This window comes from Microcebus murinus, chromosome 7 (assembly GCF_040939455.1).
Source record: "Microcebus murinus isolate Inina chromosome 7, M.murinus_Inina_mat1.0, whole genome shotgun sequence".
NCBI lineage: Eukaryota > Metazoa > Chordata > Mammalia > Primates > Cheirogaleidae > Microcebus > Microcebus murinus.
This window is the reverse complement of record NC_134110.1, coordinates 83,976,047-83,993,299: the sequence shown is the minus strand read 5'-3', so window position 1 is coordinate 83,993,299 and position 17,253 is coordinate 83,976,047. Positions and strand designations below refer to the sequence as shown.

Sequence of the window (17,253 nt, the reverse complement as noted above, 5' to 3'; positions counted from 1 at the left end):
AATATATTATTAATGTTCATGTAGTCATATAGGTAAGCTAAATAATGGCATAAGATGTTCATGTCCTAATCACTGGAAGCTGTGAATTTTACCTTATATGGCAAAAGGGATTTTGCATATGTGGTAGAATTAAGGATTTTAAAATGGATTATCCTGGATTATCCAGCTGGATCCATTGTAATCACTGGGTCCTTATAAGAGGGAGGCAGGCTATCAGAAGAGAAGGCGAACGGATGATGAAAGCAGAGATTGGAGTGATGCACATGAGGATGGAGAAATGCAAGGATTGCAGCTCTAGAAGCTGAAAAAGGCAAGGAAACGGATTCTCCCCCTAGTCTCCAGAAGGAACCAGCTCTGCTGCACCTTGACTTTAGTCCAGTGAAACTGATCTTGGACTTCTGACCTGCAGAATTGTAAGAGAATAAATTAACACTGTTTTAAGCCACTAAACTTTTGGCAATTTGTTACAGCCCCAGCAGGAAACTACTAACAGCCATCTTTGATCGGTAGAACCCTCTTTAAACTGGTTATCTAGTATGATAAAGTGTTTTGGGCTCATCTTGTACATTTTCTGCCCCAGACCTGTAATCAATAATTTCTCTAAGGAGTCTTGGTTCCTTTTAGTGGGAAATGGTGTTTTAAGACCACTAGGGGCATTCATGGGTTTTTGCCTTTTTTTTACAGCTCTTAAATTTATTTTCAAATTGTGATAAAAAATGTGTAACATAAAATTTGCCATATTAACCAATTTTAAGTGTACAGTTCAGTAGTGTTAACTATATTCACATTATTTCAACAGATTTCTAGAACTTTTTCATCTTGCCAACCTGAAACTCTATGCTCATTGAGCAACTCTCCATTTGCCCCTCCTCCCTTGGATTTTTGCCTTTTTAAAAATGGGAAGCCAGGCATGATGGCTCCCACCTGTAGTCTCAGCTACTCTGAAGGCTGAGGCAGCAAGATTGGTGAAGCTCAGGATTTCGAGGCTGCAGTGAGCTATCATGACACCTGTGATTAGCCACTGCATTCCAGCCTGGGCAATATATAGCAAAACCTTGTCTCTAAAGAAAGGGAAAGCAGCACAGTTCCATTGTAAAACCTTTACCAACAAATGATTATTTTCCTTTTAAGTGTGCAGGTCTTTAGGCTACAATTCCATGGCATTTTTGGCTATTAACCCTAAACTATATCCTATAAAGGATTTCATGTAGCAAAGCATCTAAAGAAATGGCTTTCTAAAATGCAGTGAGAGTTTTGAAATGAAATATATGCCACACAAAATAATGACATTTCACTATTTTTTTTTTTTTTTTTTTTTTTTTTGAGACAGAGTCTCGCTTGTTGCCCAGGCTAGAGTGAGTGCCGTGGCGTCAGCCTAGCTCACAGCAACCTCAAACTCCTGGGCTCAAGCAATCCTACTGCCTCAGCCTCCCGAGTAGCTGGGACTACAGGCATGCGCCACCACGCCCGGCTAATTTTATATATATATACATTAGTTGGCCAATTAATTTCTTTCTATTTATAGTAGAGACGGGGTCTTGCTCTTGCTCAGGCTGGTTTCGAACTCCTGACCTCGAGCAATCCGCCCGCCTCAGCCTCCCAGAGTGCTAGGATTACAGGCGTGAGCCACCGCGCCCGGCTGACATTTCACTATTAGGACTCACAATATTCTCGAGCTCTGGTTGGTTCTAGGTGAATGCATTCTCAAGACTGGTGGGGTGTCTGCCCACAGTGCAGAACCACAGCTAGCGCCCCCTGTTTGGGGTCTCATCTGTCCTTGTTCTTTTCTGTGTGTGGCTAAGTTTGTTGCTGAAGAGTAATAGTTTACATGAGACTGTTCAGTTCAGATCTGTAGGTCCAGCTCTCTGAGCCATGAGAAATTGTTGTATAAAGAACTTGTGGGAGAGAATAGTAATGCAGATGCAAAAGAAGTGCCAGTGTGTTGAGACTTTCAGGGAGGTGTATGGACTGGTTTTGTTATTATTGACTGGGAAGTGCCTTGTTTTGTTTTGAAAGCTGGTCACTCATTTGTATCAAGTATTTGAAAAGTACATTGTAAATTGTTTCCTCTTTCCCCTTTGAGGAAATGCTCGAATTTTAGACACACACACACACACACACACACACACACACACACACATAAAAAGAGGAAACGGATAGAAACTCAGAAATCATGTGATTGATGACTAAGTTAAATCTTTTCTACTTACTGAAAAAGAAGAGTCTGATGATTAGTTGTTGAACCTCCTTGCATTTTTAAAGTTTTGGGAGACAGTGAATCATGTTCCTATTTATGATTTTTCCTACCCTGTTTTCTTCCATATTTACTGAACCTGGGAAGCAAAATTGGGTCTGCAACTCCTCTGATGCAAGCATTTGGTACACCTACTGTGGTAAGTAAAACAGCAACAACAAATAATTGTAGCATCAACTATCTTGATGGTAAGTTTTCATAAGAACATTACAGCTGCTGGCTGTTGTCGCTGGAACACAGGAAATGTCAGCATGTTCCAGCTGCTACGGCTGCTGCTGCCAGCAGGAAAAGTAATAGCTGGTAACTGCCCTGTGTGAATCTTTCCCACCCCTCATAGAGCTCATGAGGCCATAACTGTGTTGTGCTCGACCTCCAAGTGCTTCTGTTGTTCCCTGTGTCAACGATCTCTACCTTGAGTCCAGTTTCTGATTCTTTTCAGGTTCAGTAGAACTGTCTGCCTCCAGGCTTTTGCTTCAGCCCCAATACTTACTTCTTCTTGATAAGGTAGAACAGTCCTAGCTGCTTCCTGGGGTTGATTTCTGCTCCAGGTTGTGACCTTTGAGGGCCCTGGAATCATTTCCCTAACTGGATGTAATCTTGGTTCTGCAGTCTCTAACACTACGACCTGAAGCGAAGTACTTAGCATCTCTGTGCTCCAGTTTTTTTAGCTATAAAATGAAAGTACTTTTGGAGTCTCCTTCTTGCCTCCCTCCCTCCCTCCCTTCCTTCCTTCCTTCCTTTATTATTTTAGAGACAGGGTCTCACTCTCTCGCCCAGGCTGGAATGCAGTGGCTATTCACAGGTGCCTTCATAGCTCACTGCAGCCTCGAACTCCTGGGCTCAAGTGATACTCCTGCCTCGGCCTGCTGAAAGTCTCCTTTATAAGTAGTTGCTGTAAGGTAAAGTATTTAGCACAGGGTCACATAGAAACCATAATATTGATTACTTTTTTTTTTAAAAGATCAGCCGTACTCTAATGCTGTTCACTGGTTTTATGACTGTCCCTCTCCCCCAACTTCTCACTAACAGATGTCCTTATGTCTGAAGGCACAGCTTTAGGGCTTGACAACTATTTTGGTTTGGTACTTTCCACTGTGTTGCTTGCCATGAGTTGGCTGCCCTTTTCTACCCAGTAGCAATATCAGAAAGGTTTAAGGTGATGCTTCCCAAAGTACTAGTTCTTTGAGATTCTTTGGGGAAGAAAAGGATCTACGAACTAATCATTTGGGGGAAATTTACAAATGTGCTTTAAGTTCTGAGAAGTTCTGCAACAAAGAAAACTTTAACAGTTTTCACTGTTAAACTGTGATATTTTCAATTTTCAAATTTCACCACAAAATTTTCAATTTCATATTTTCTTCCTGGAGTGTGTGTCGCCCAACTGTCCTGAGAAACACTCTGGCAGATGCTAACGTAAAGTTACTTCTGGGGAATTGGGCTCATTGCCAGGTGTGAGAACGAGACGTAGAGTGTGACCAGTCACACACTGTGTCCTTTCTCCTCCTTACGGATTGTGCTGAATTCACTCTCAATTTATCGCTGAAATCTCCCCATGTTACAAGATTAATTTAGTCCCCACTTCCAGCACGGCTCCTTGGTCCACTTGGCCCCCACTTCCCCTCTCCTCCTTTGGCCCTTTTGTGCCACACGTTGATTATGCCACTCTTCATATGGCTTTTATTGACATGACATTTCATATTATGGCTTAGCTTTTAATCTTTTAGTAATAATAACTTGATTTGGCTTTTGGTTTAATTTTCTTTTTTTTTTTTTGAGACAGAGTCTCACTTTGCTGTCCAGGCTAGAGTGAGTGCCATGGCGTCAGCCTAGCTCACAGCAACCTCAATCTCCTGGGCTCAAGCAATCCTCCTGCCTCAGCCTCCCAAGTAGCTGGGACTACAGGCATGCACCACTATGCCCGGCTAATTTTTTCTATATATTTTAGTTGTCCAATTAATTTCTTTCTATTTTTAGTAGAGACGGGGTCTCGCTCATGCTCAGGCTGGTTTCGAACTCCTAACCTTGAGTGATCCACCTGCCTCGGCCTCCCAGAGTGCTAGGATTACAGGCGTGAGCCACCTCGCCCGGCCTGGTTTAATTTTCTGAAGGAGGATCTTACCTTTTTCTCTCTGATGCTGAGAAAGCTGTGGTCCTTTCCTGCTGACACAGGCACTGTGGGTGACCAGTGCATTATACTTCTACAGCAAGAAGCTACTTGCTGCCTTCCCACTGCCAGATCACTCCCTTCCCTGCCCAGGAGAGCCGCAAATGAATCACCCGGGAAGCGCTGATTCCTCTAGGTATCATTGTCAAGGCATTGGCGACAACAACTCCTGATCCACTGTGAGGGTGATTTCCTTGTAAGAGAAGAGGCAAATTTTCATTTGGCCAAGCTACTGGGCATATAGTGTCTTAGTTAGCTCAGGGTGCCATCACAAAATACCAAGACCAGGTGGGTTAAACAAGAGAAATGTATTTTTCTCACCATTCTAGAGGCCGGAGTCCAAGATCAAGGTGTCTACATAAATGGTTTCTCCTGAGGCTTCATTCCTTGGCTCGCTGCGATAGTTTGAATTTTGCTTCCTACCAAAAACGCCCGTTGAAATTTAATTGCCATTGTGTGATATTAAGAGGTCGGATCTTTAAGAAGTGATTAGGCCATGAGGGCTCTGCCTTCATCAACAGATTAATGTTGTTTTTAAAGGAGAGGGTTTCTTATAAAAGGACATGTTTGGTCCTCTTTTGTCTCTTGCTCTTACCATCTCGTTTTTACACTCTTCTGGCCTAGGACGAGGCAGCAACAAGGCCCTTCTCAGATGCCAGCACCTTGATCTTGGACTTCCCAGCCTCCAGAACTATGAGAAATAAATTTCTACTCTTTATAAATTACCAAATCTTTGATATTATGTTATAGCTGCACAAAATGGACTAAGATGCTTGCAGATTGCCGATTGCTCACTGTGTCCTCGCGTTGCCTTTCGTGTGCGCGTGCATCCCTGGTGTCTCTGTGGGTCCAAATTTCCTCCTCTTAAAAGGACACCAGTGAGATTGGATTAGGGCTCACCCTAATGGCCTTACTTTAAAGTACCTCTTTAAAGGCTCTATCTTTAAATATAGTCATATCCTGAGGTACTGGGGCTTAGGCCTTCCGCATATGAATATGGGGGCACTGGGGAGACAGAAGGCCCAGGAACACAGTTTAGTCCATATATACAAAAAATGCCATATATACAAAAATGGCAAAGATTGGCTGGTTTTTTTGTTTTTTGTTTTTTTTTTTTTTTTATTCTTTTTTTTATTATTTTTTTTTTTAAAAGCCAGTCAAATTTAGCAGTGGGGGGTTGAATACCAACTTTAGTGACACTAATGTGAATAAGTTCTGATAACCCACTACCATCGGACCAGCCTGTTTTTTTTTTTGAGACAGAGTCTCGCTTTGTTGCCTAGGCTAGAATGCCGTGGTGTCAGCCTAGCTCACAGCAACCTCAAACTCCTGGGCTCAAGCCATCCTCCTGCCTCAGCCTCCTGAGTAGCTGGGACTACAGGCATGCACCACCATGCCCGGCTAATTTTTTCTATATATATTAGTTGGCCAATTAATTTCTTTCTATTTATAGTAGAGACGGGGTTTCGCTCTTGCTCAGGCTGGTCTCGAACTCCTGACCTTGAGCAATCCGCCTGCCTTGGCCTCCCAGAGTGCTAGGATTACAGGTGTGAGCCACTGCGCCCGGCCAGATTGGCTGTTTTTTATTCCCCCAATTTTGGAAAGGCAGAAAATGTGGGTGCGTGAGTCAGTCCATAATGGGCATATGCCCTCCTGTCATCCAGAGTCATCAGTCTCAGTTCAAATTTCTTTTTGCTGCAGATAGTCCATAAACCCAAAGAATTCATGGATTGTTTAATTAAACCAATATTCACTCAGCATCTAACATGTGCCTGTTCCAGGAACTGAGGAGGCAGCAGTGAACAACAAAGACAAAATCAGTAAAATATTCACATTAGATGGTGTTAATTGCAGTGAGAGAAAAATAAAGCTGAGTGGGGGGATAGAGAATGCAGAGACAGAGGGGATGGCAGTTTCATTTTATTTTGTATTTTTTATTTTTTTTGAGACAAAGTCTCGCTTTGTTGTCCAGGCTAGAGTGAGTGCCGTGGCATCAGCCTAGCTCACAGCAACCTCAAACTCCTGGGCTCAAGCAGTCCTGGTGCCTCAGCCTTCCGAGTACCTGGGACCACAGGCACCATGTCCAACTAATTTTTTCTATATATATTAGTTGGCCAATTAATCTCTTTCTATTTTTATAGTAGAGACGGGGTCTCGCTCTTGCTCAGGTTGGTTTCGAACTCCTGACCTCGAGCAATACACCCGCCTCGGCCTCCCAGACTGCTAGGATTATGGGGGTTTCATTTTAAATTAGGATGGTCAAGGAAGGCCTCACTGAGGAAGTGTCATTTAGTAAGGGCCTAGAATAGCTGAGGAGTGAGCCATGCAGGTGTCTGGGGGAGGGCTGAGGAAAGAGCAAGCACAGAGGCCCCTGGGTGGGGGCATGTGTGGTGTGTAGAAGGATAGCAAGGGGGCCAGTGAGGCCTCGATGGAGGGAGTGAGGGGGCAGTAGCATCAGGTGAGGTCATAGAAGGAAATGGCAAGGGGAAGGAACTTGCAGGTCAGGGGGATGACCTATATTTACTGTGAGTGAAGCTTGTCTAGTTTCTGTGTTGATAATAATCTGTAAGGGGGAAAAAGTGGGTCTGGGAGACACATTGGGAGGCTACTGCCATGATCCAGGTGCAATAGATAATGGGACTTAGGCCAGAGTGGCAGTGGTGGAGGTGATAAGGCATCAGATTCTAGAAATGTTCTGATGATGGAGCCAACAGAATTTGCCAACTGATTGGATGTGAGGCTGTAGCACGACCCTACTGCTAGGCTGTCTTGGCATCTGGTGTGTCCCCCCCACTCTAAGCATGTCAGACTCTTTATTAGCCTCTGTTGTACTTCTATTCTCTAACCTAAAATAGCCACGTCCATCCTTCTGTTTCATGCGAACCTTAAGAGGTCCATCAGAAGTCCCATCTGCCCTGTGGAGCCTAGTTGAGTCAGTTGAATTAAATTCAGTTTAGTAAATCGTTATTGAATGGCATCAGGTTTTGTCATGCTAGGGAATACCAAGAATGCAAAGGTTATATAGGATATGTCCTGTACTCTCAAGGAACTTCTTGCTTTTATCTTACTTATGTGTAGTAGGAAGGCTAACTATACAAATGACCAGGATTCATTTATTTGTTCTACAAACTCAGTGTGGCCACTAGAAAGTCTCATAGCCAACTGGAGCTAGAACTATAGACTTATACCTTTTTAAACCTCATTCTTTCTAAGTCTTTTAAACCTCATTCCTTCTGAGTCTTCTCCATCTCATCATCTACCTAATTTCTTAGACCCCAAACCAGGTGTATCCTTAATAATCTATTTCTGTCACCTACCACATTTAATGTATCAGTAATTTCTGTTTTCATGATCTCCAGATTATATTCTATATCCAACTGCTTCTCACTGTCCTCTGCTAACACTTATGCCACCTTTAGCTCTCCTTGGCCTCTGCAAAACCTCTTAAATTGTTCTCTTTCCACTTCAGTTCTTGGCCCCCACGCAATCTGTTCTCAGCACAGAGGCCCAAAAGATCTTTTCAAAGTGTAAATAAGTTATTATTACAGATAATGTGACTTCCCCTGCTTAAGGCCCTCCATGGCTTTTCACTGCAATTAGAGTGAAATCCCAACTTTATTGGCCTCCATGACTCCTTGAGATGGCCTGTCCCTACTTATCTGATATATGTGATTCTCCTCAGACTCATTATATATTTTTTGAGACAGAGTCTCACTCTGTTGCCTGGGCTAGAGTGCTGTGGCATCAGCCTAGCTCACAGCAACCTCAAACTCCTGGGCTCAGGCGATCCTTCTGCCTCAGCCTCCCGAGTAGCTGGGACTACAGGCATGCACCACCACGCCTGGCTAATTTTTTTGTCTATTTTTGGTAGAGATGGGTCTTGCTCAAGCTGGTCTCAAACTCCTGAGCTCAAACAATCCACCCGCCTTGGCCTCCCAAAGTGCTAGAATTACAGGCGTGAGCCACCATGCCCCCCTTTTTTTTTTTTTTTTTTTTTTTTTAATGTAAAGGAGATTTATTCTGAGCCAGATTTGAGGACCATGACCTGGAGCCACACCCAAGAAGTCTTGAGCAAGTGGACTTGGTGTGGCTGGGTTACAGTTTTGTTTTGTTTTTTTTTTTTTAATTTTTGAACCAGAAAGGTAAGAATACAGTTTGGTTTTATACATTTCAGGGAGACAGGGGTTATAGGTAAAGTTGTAAATCAATACATGGAAGGCATACATTGCTTTGGCCCAAAAAGGTGGACAATCTCGAAGTGGGGGCTTACAGGTTATAGGTGGGTTTAAAGATTCTTTGACTTGTAATTGGTTAAAGAAATGCTTTGTCTAAATGGAATGTTTGGAATGTTTTAAGATAAGGAGCTGTTAATCAGAGACAAGCCACCAGACATATTTGTTATGTAACTTGAAGACCTGCAGATTTGTCTTGCATACCTTTAGACCTGTTAATGGGTTACAAAAGATGTCTCCAAGAAGGAAAGGGGGCATGATGAGGCATGTCTAATCTCCCTCCTCATGGCAGGCAATTTAGTTTTAGAGTATGCTGTTGGCCAAGAGGGGATCCATTTAGTCAGCCAGTGGTGGTAGGGTGAGCCATAAGATTTTATTTTAGTTCACAGTTCCCTCCTTTTGGCCAAGATCTGTCAGAGGCCAAAATCTATAGCCAAATTCTTATTTTGTCCCATTTGATGCCAGGGGGTGTGGCTACCTGTCTTGGGTCCATCCAGTCCATGGGGGGACCCTTGTAGTCAAGAGGTCTAAAGAGCCACATGGGGGTTTACAGCCGATTAAATGTTTTAGGCCAAACAGGACTGGAGCTAGACAGGTACTCATCAACATTTTAAACCTTCTAGGCAACATAAGAGTAAAATCCAAATGTCAAAGGCAAGGCTACAAAACTAATTTATCTCTAAGTGTTGACCTACAACATTCTTGGGTCTAGTGGTAGACTTGTAGCAAATATACATGTCTTTATGCCAGTATCATACTGTTTTGATATCTATAGACTTATAATATTTTGAAATCCAGAAGTGTGATGCTTCCAGCTTTGTTCTTCTTTCTCAAGATTCATTCTTCTATTTATAGTCTTTTGTGGTTATTTAATATAGAGGGAAAAAAAACTATTTCTTTTCTCTATGCTCTACCACCACTCTTACTCTTAACACTTCTGGTCACCAAAATATATGGGGGCTTCCTACACCAAGCAATTCTCTGACACTAGCTGGATGTCCTATAATTCAATTTAATTTTTTCACTATCTACCTGGAGTTAGAATCAGATACTACAGTTTTAAAGGCTTAGTCCCACAAACCTACCCTTCACTTCAGATGTCAAATCCAAGCCCCAGGTTGTCACTTGTGCTTCTGACTGGCTGTAAGTTGGAGGTTCCCGTGAGCCTCTCTTGGGTTTGATCATTTGTTAGAATAGCTCATAGAACTCTGGGAAACATTTATGTTTACTGGTTTATTATAAAGGATATTACATGCTGGGAGTTTGTGACTCTCCCAACAAATTGGGTCCCAGGCGGGAATGTCACAAGAGATTGGAAATAAAGGAGACAGAGACAAAGTATACACTAAAGTGACAGGGAAATCAGGGGTCCTCTAGCATTCCCCTGAGCTAGGAGGCTATGAGTGGAGCCTAGCATCAATGTTTATTCTTTCAGCAAAGAATTATTATTTTAAAGTTTTCTGGTGGTGAAAGAAACAGAGAGAGAAAGAGAGAGAGTGAGGACAAACAGTATAGCTTTATTGTGCGTTTCTGGATGAAGTTTGTGGGTCCCAAGTGGGGGGCAAGAAGTTGCATCCGTTTGGAGGGGGTGTGGGGCCTTTATACTGTTCGGGGTGGGCTAGGGACTTTTGGCGGGAAGATCTGGGGTGACCTTTGGTGGTCATTGAGAAATAGGAGGGGCTGGCGGTATTTGTGGAATTTAGGAGCCAGAACTTTCTTATCTGGGTGGATATCTGAGTGTGGTTGTTTCAGCGGGGCCTGGCAGTTTGTCCTTGGTAGGTCTGGTCTCATGAGCCTTATCTTTTCTAGGGAGAGGAGGGGAGCCCGCCACCAGCCTTACAATTATCAGTCACTGATTCACATGTACATATCATGAGTTTAAGTTTCCAGGATTCCCCAAATAATAATAAACTAGCTAAGTACACACAAGTTAAAGATTAAATCATAAAGTGTATAATCCAAACGGGAACAAAGATACTACCTATTTCTTCATACTTTATCTAGTTCCTCCTTTACTGAGACTTGAACTTAGGAGAGAGATAGGAACATTGCCTCAGGCTTAGAATAGCAAACTGCTCTTATTTGCTGGGCTGACATCCTTTGATCATTCTCTTTGCCTTTGATTACAAGCCCGAGTTGTTTGCAGACATCCAAGCTGTGCCCCTTAGACTTCAAGGTGGGGTCCATTTGCAGACATCCCTGTTCTGTGGAATGTCCCCCTCAAGGTCGAGCAGCTTTTGCTCAGTGAACTGACATGTCCACAGGTTGCTCTTTGGCAAAGTCCTGGGTTTGTGTTTGCATATATGTGGAAATGCATGACAAGAATGAAACAATGCAAGGCAAAATGGCAGATGGCAGGTGGTATAAGCTTTAAGATCCTTTTCTCCACTGTAATGTGCTCTTGTTTTTGAGAATTAAAGTAATCAGCAGATAATTTTACAAGGAACTATAATATCAAAGAACACTTCCAAAAGTTGAAAATAGATTCAAGGTCATAACTACAGTTATACAGGGAGGTCAGTGGGGGAAAATAGTTTGTGTTCTTAGAAGCCAAATTTCACACAATAGCAGACAGTAAACTTAGTTATGTGTGCTTGCAGTAGAAAAGACACTGATCTTAATAAAGGCTGGTCTTCTTCATGATGTGCAGGAACTCTTGCTCACCAACCTCTCCATCTCCATCTCGATCAGCTTCATCAATCATTTCCTGCAACTCCTCATCAGTCAGGTTCTCACCCAACTCCTTGGCCACAGGTTTCAGGTTTTTTTTTTTTTTTTTTTTGAGACAGAGTCTTGCTTTGTTGTCCAGGCAAGAGTGAGTGCCGTGGCACCAGTCTAGCTCACAGCAACCTCAAACTCCTGGGCTCAAGCGATCCTACTGCCTCAGCCTCCCGAGTAGCTGGGACTACAGGCATGTGCCACCATGCCCGGCTAATTTTATATATATATCAGTTGGCCAATTAATTTCTTTCTATTTATAGTAGAGACGGGGTCTTGCTCTTGCTCAGGCTGGTTTTGAACTCCTGACCTTGAGCAATCCGCCCGCCTGGGCCTCCCAGAGAGCTAGGATTACAGGCGTGAGCCACCGCGCCCGGCCAGGTTTCAGGTTTTTGAATGAAAGCTTCCCAATTTCATCATTATTAGAAAGCTTGAAAGCTTTCAAGATTTCTTCTTTGTTATCTTTCTCAGATATTTTCTAAGTCATCACAGTCAAAAAGTCAATAAAATCCATTTTTCTTGTCCCTTCCTTATCAATTTCTTCTTTCATGGGTTCAAAGCCCAGGGCCTTCATTGCCACCTTAAGTTCCTTAACATCTCTAGTCCCAGTTCCATCAGCATGGAAAAGATCAAAAGCTTCCTGGATTTCCTATTTCTGCTTTTCAGTCAGCTCAGGCTTATGACCTTTTTGCTGGCGCTTAATACCATGTAAGTCTTCCTAAAGTTGGAGGCCATAACTGATAGACTCCGCTGCTTGTTCTGTGGTACTTAAAAGATTTTTAATTATTATAGGTACATAATAGTTGCATATATTTCTGGGGTATATGTAATGTTGTATGGTACTTTTTGGTATTCTCTCTTTTTGTTGAAATTCTCCTTTCTTTCATGCATTGTTCTCTTGATCTTGGTAAACATCATTATGAGAGTTATTTTAACACATTAAGTGCCATGTGAGTTGTATAGTTTTGAGCCTGGGGCCTTGTGAAGTATATGTAATTCATACGTCTCTTTACCTTGAGTGTGAACTATTTTTCAAGTTGCATATAACTCACGCACATAAAACAATAAAAAAAACCATATATATATTTTTTTCAGCAGGGATCTGTGTCTAAAAAAAACATATTTTTCATTAAATTAGAAAGGATCGTTTTATTTTCAAAGTTTTTATTCTATTTTTGTAATAAAGCATCATGGCCCTAAGGACATTTTTTTTTCTATTGTGGCAGTCAATGGGTTAAACTCTCTGTCATATAAATCATATAACTTCATTTCCTTAGGGTCAGTTATGGAGATGTTTTTCATTCCTTTGTTCGAAACATCTTTGCCTAAATTTTCATTTTCCTTGACTCTCTGTTTCGTTGTCTGCACATTAGACAAAGCAGGCATCTCTCCTAGTCTTCATGGATTGGCTTCACACGGGAAAGGCCCCCTACTCATCAGCCTGGTCAGATTCTGAGGACTTCTACCAACTATTTCCCTCTTCAGAGATAAGCAGGATGCTGTGGGTTTTGTCCACTCATTCTTTGCTGAGCTTGGGATTGGGTGAGGGAGGGAGCTATGGCATCTACTATCCCAAGCTGCTGTCTTCATTCTCGCCCAGGCAGCTAGAGTATGCCAGATCTGTCAGAGCTCCAGGACTGGTGATACAGATACCAATTTGGGGGACTCCCAGAGTAGTTGGTGTGCCATATACATAGATCAACTCTTTCTCTCCCCAGGAGAAAGCTAAGAGCTGGGATTTTTTTCATCTGCTCATTTTGTGCTGAACAGAGGGAAGAATCAATGATGCCTGCTAGCCCAAGCCACTGCCATCATTCTCCTTGGGTGGCAGACTGTGCCAGACCCATCAGAGCTCCAAGACTGGCAAGACATAAACCAGTCCTTTGAGGGGTCCCCATGAATAAGTTAGTGTGCTGGACACATGAACCAACTTCTTCCATTTCAGGGTAAAGCTGGGAACTAGGGGGTCTCTCCCTGATTGTATGGGACTGCACCAGGGTAAGGGTCTCTGGATAGAGAGTGACCCCACATCTCCCTACAGGTTTTGGTGAGTCTGGTTTCATGTTTTCCTGGGGTGTAGGACTCTTTCAGTTAGATTCCTCACAAAGAGAATTTGTGAATCATTGTGTTTGTAGGAACAAAGGGAGTCCAGGGCTTCCTATTCTGCTATGTTGTTAATATTATTCTGTGGGGATATATTTTCAACCACCGTCAATTTTTCTCATTACATAATTTAAATGCAAAAGACATCTGATAGAGGCTGATATCCAGAATGCTATATTTATTGGAAGTGATTTATAATAATTTATTGACATTATTTTTATTTCATTTAGATCACATGGAATACCCTATTTCAGTTAATGTTAACCCTTGTATAACATTGAAGGGAACCAGAGGACTTTTGCATCTTTACTTCATTCCAAGTAAGTCCAAATTTTTTGTTATAGATCAATTAAAGGGTTTAGGAAATATCGATGATAAATAATTGTGTTCCAAATATATCAGTTACTTTTGCTATGTAACAAATTACCCCAGTCTTAGTGGCTTAACACAGCGCACATTTATTATCTCATAGTCTCTGTGGGACAGTCGTCTGAGCATGGCTTACCTGTGTCTGCTTCAAGGTTTCCCACAAAGGTGTTGACCAGGACTGGGCTCTCTTCTGAGGCTCAACTATGGCAGAATCTGCCTCTAAACTCATGTGGTTATTGGTGGTATTCATTTTCTTGCTGGCTGTTGGCTATTCCTCAGTTCCTTGCCACATGGGCATTTTCAACATGGCTTGCTTCTTCAAAGCCAGCAAGGGGGATAGTCAGCCAACAAGACAGAAGTAAGTCTTACGCAGCATAATCACAGAGGTGACAGTCTATCCACCTTTGCTGTCTTCTATTGGTTAGAAGCAAGTCACTAGGCCAGCTTATGCTATGAGGAGAGAATTACACAAGGACATGTGGATAGCAATGGAAATAACCTGAGACTTCTAACAATCTAATAGGTATATCCTTTGTCCATCATTAGCTATTCAGCTGATAAGTAATATTGGGTTTCCACTAGTCAAAGATCTGTGTGTGAGCAAGCCAAGACTTTTTTTCAAAAGATGATCTTTCTAAAGAAAAATATGGTGATAATGGGGTGAAAGGAGGTAGTGTGTTTTGTTTTGCTTTGTGCTGTGTCTATTTTTCCTCTTGGTGACTTTGCTTATTGTCAGCTTAGTAAAAACTAATGCAGATGGTGGCGATTGCATGGAGCTGCATCTGAGTGTCTGAGAAGACACAACACTTTTCATATTGTACTACCATTCAGCCAACGGTGCTTATTGCTTGGAAGCTCTGGGATCCCAGAAAACTTTAATTCTAATTTTTATCATTATCATCATCATAATTTACATCCAGTATAGATTTGGAGCTTGTTTTATACTTTGCAAAGTATTTTCACATAAATTCACTTAAAGAAACATTTCTTACTCTGGGAGGCCGAGGCGGGCAGATTGCTCGAGGTCAGGAGTTCGAAACCAGCCTGAGCAAGAGCGAGACCCCGTCTCTACTAAAAATAGAAAGAAATTAATTGGCCAACTAATATATATATAGAAAAAATTAGCCGGGCATGGTGGCGCATGCCTGTAGTCCCAGCTACTCGGGAGGCTGAGGCAGTAGAATTGCTTGAGCCCAGGAGTTTGAGATTGCTGTGAGCTAGGCTGACGCCACAGCACTCACTCTAGCCTGGGCAACAAAGTGAGACCCTGTCTCAAAAAAAAAAAAAGAAAAGAAAAGAAAAGAAAAGAAAAGAAAAGAAAAGAAAAGAAACATTTCTTCCCTGATTTTAATTCTCTAGCTTACCAGAAAAAAGGAAAACAAAAAACAAAAGAAAATAAAACTGAGAACCCAGTAGTGATAGACATTAAATTCATGTTTTAGTTTTTCTGCGTCTAATTGTTCAACCTGTATTTTCACACTTTGTCTCTGCATTCATTTATTCACTAAAAAAAACCTAGTAAATGTATTTCAAGTATTATGCTAGGCACTGTGAATTACCTAAGACATTCTTTTGATCTTCAAGACTCTATACAAGAATCAGTGCAATAGAAGAGAAAGATCTGAAGAGAATAAGGTATGATAAGTGAAATGATAGCAGTAAGGCTGTAACATAGAGCAGAGAATAACTCTGTTTGCTCTACCTTCCTGGCCAAGGGTAAAAGAAACAATCTAAATTTCTGCCTGGTTAAGGTGCTACAATTTTTTCCTTGTCCCAGGTTCTGTTTTCTTGTTTATTGGGTAGGCTTTACCCTCAGGTGTTTGGCATAAGAGATGATTTACACAATGAAGGATCCCACTTTCAAGTGAATCTCTTGCCCTTACAGACAGGAAGCAGGTTGTATCCTTCCAGGCCCAAATAATAAGACAAGGTGGAAACACTTAGGGCTCTCTGAAAAGCAGACACTAAGGAGGAATTAGACTTGCCAGAGATTGACTGGGGGAAATGCTTTCGAACAATAAGGGAGAGAGGAAGCCAGGGTAGGCAAAAAATAAATTCAGGTTAGAGTCCAGTTCTGATATCTTGAAAACTTTCATAGAATATATTAGAACATTAGTATGAAGTGTGGGGCCACATTTGTAGAGGTCAACCTTATTTTTATGGCCTTATTTCTACTTAAATTCAGTAAGAGACATAAGTACAGACTTGCACCAAACATAGGTTGGGAATGAAAATGGAAATTATGTATTTTGAGACTTCATAGCCTTTCTAGTAAATTATTTCTATACTATTAACTGATAGACAACAAATAAAACTGGACCATAATCCACCATCAAGGGTATTTATGGGAGTTCCTGGAGTTGTCTTAGATGAGCTCAAAAATAGTCCTCTTTTATACCACATGGCAGCCACCATGTTTCTTGTCTCTCACCACAATTGATATCCCTGGCCTGCTGAGCCACAAAAGTGGTACCTCACTATTGCCATTGTTCATGTTCCTAAATGACCACAGTGGTGTCCTAGGCTAAGAAGCTTCTCACAATGTAAACTATTGAGTTTTCAAAGCAGAACTTCCTTTCTTAGAGTCACTGAAGACTGGAATCATGCTGTGTTTTGTGCAGAAATGGAAGAAGGTCCTTTGTCCTGCATTGTCATTGTATGATACCATAGCAGTGTTGTTTTGTGTCTCAGAGTCTCCAGGAATTCCTTGTGAAAACAGCTCTTCAACTTCTACACAACTTCTACACACAACTTCGACTTCTTCTTTTTGCAAAAGTTCAGGTCCTGGTCCATGGAATAGGCCATGGGACTGCTGTTTGAAGTAGATGTTCTTCTTTTGTACACTCTAGTCTGAAAGTAGAGAAATAGAGACAAATTAGGAAGTTTGGTGGTACTTTAGGATCAGAGTAATGAGGGCCTGCATTAAGGCAGTAGAAATGGGGTCGAAAAGGAGGGTAGGAAGACTTACAGGGACTGGGAATACTAGTGCTAATTTGGTCGTGAAGATGAGGAAATCACTTTCGGATCTATTGGGTAAGGTAATTGAGCAATATTCGAGTAGAGATGTTGAATGAATACATGGGGATAGGGGCTCAGGAGAAAGGTTGAGACTAAAGATGTGGATTTGGGAATTATCACAGAGTGTGGTACTTAAAGCCCAGGAGAGTGTGCAGAGTGAAAATTGAGGAGAATGAGGATAGAACCCTGAGAAGGAGGAGTCAATGACATAGACTGAGGAGACGGAGTCAGAGAGGCAGGAGGACAGCTGGAAGAGTGGTGGCATCCACGCCAAGAGGGTTTAGAGAGAGGAGCAGGCGGTTCTGTTAAGCACAGCCAAGTTTAAATTAAAGAGAGAAAAGTCTTGTCTTTTGATTATGGCTACAGTGAATGAGTCACGGTGATATTATTAGGAA

The 17,253-nt window shown here is 41.9% G+C and overlaps 1 protein-coding gene and 1 pseudogene across 1 annotated transcript in view; one reads left to right on the top strand and one right to left on the bottom strand.

The window, feature by feature from the left end:
* Window positions 1-1,342: 1,342 nt before the first annotated feature.
* Window positions 1,343-17,253, top strand: part of LY96 (lymphocyte antigen 96) — a 28,821-nt gene continuing 12,910 nt past the window's right edge. Inside the window, exons 1-2 of the mRNA XM_012735359.3 lie at window positions 1,343-2,393; window positions 13,702-13,791. Of these exons, the coding sequence (XP_012590813.2) occupies window positions 2,282-2,393; window positions 13,702-13,791 (202 nt within the window). The 5' untranslated portion in view covers window positions 1,343-2,281. The remainder of the gene's footprint in view (window positions 2,394-13,701; window positions 13,792-17,253) is intronic.
* LOC105854795 (centrin-2-like) lies at window positions 11,268-12,103 on the bottom strand (annotated as a pseudogene).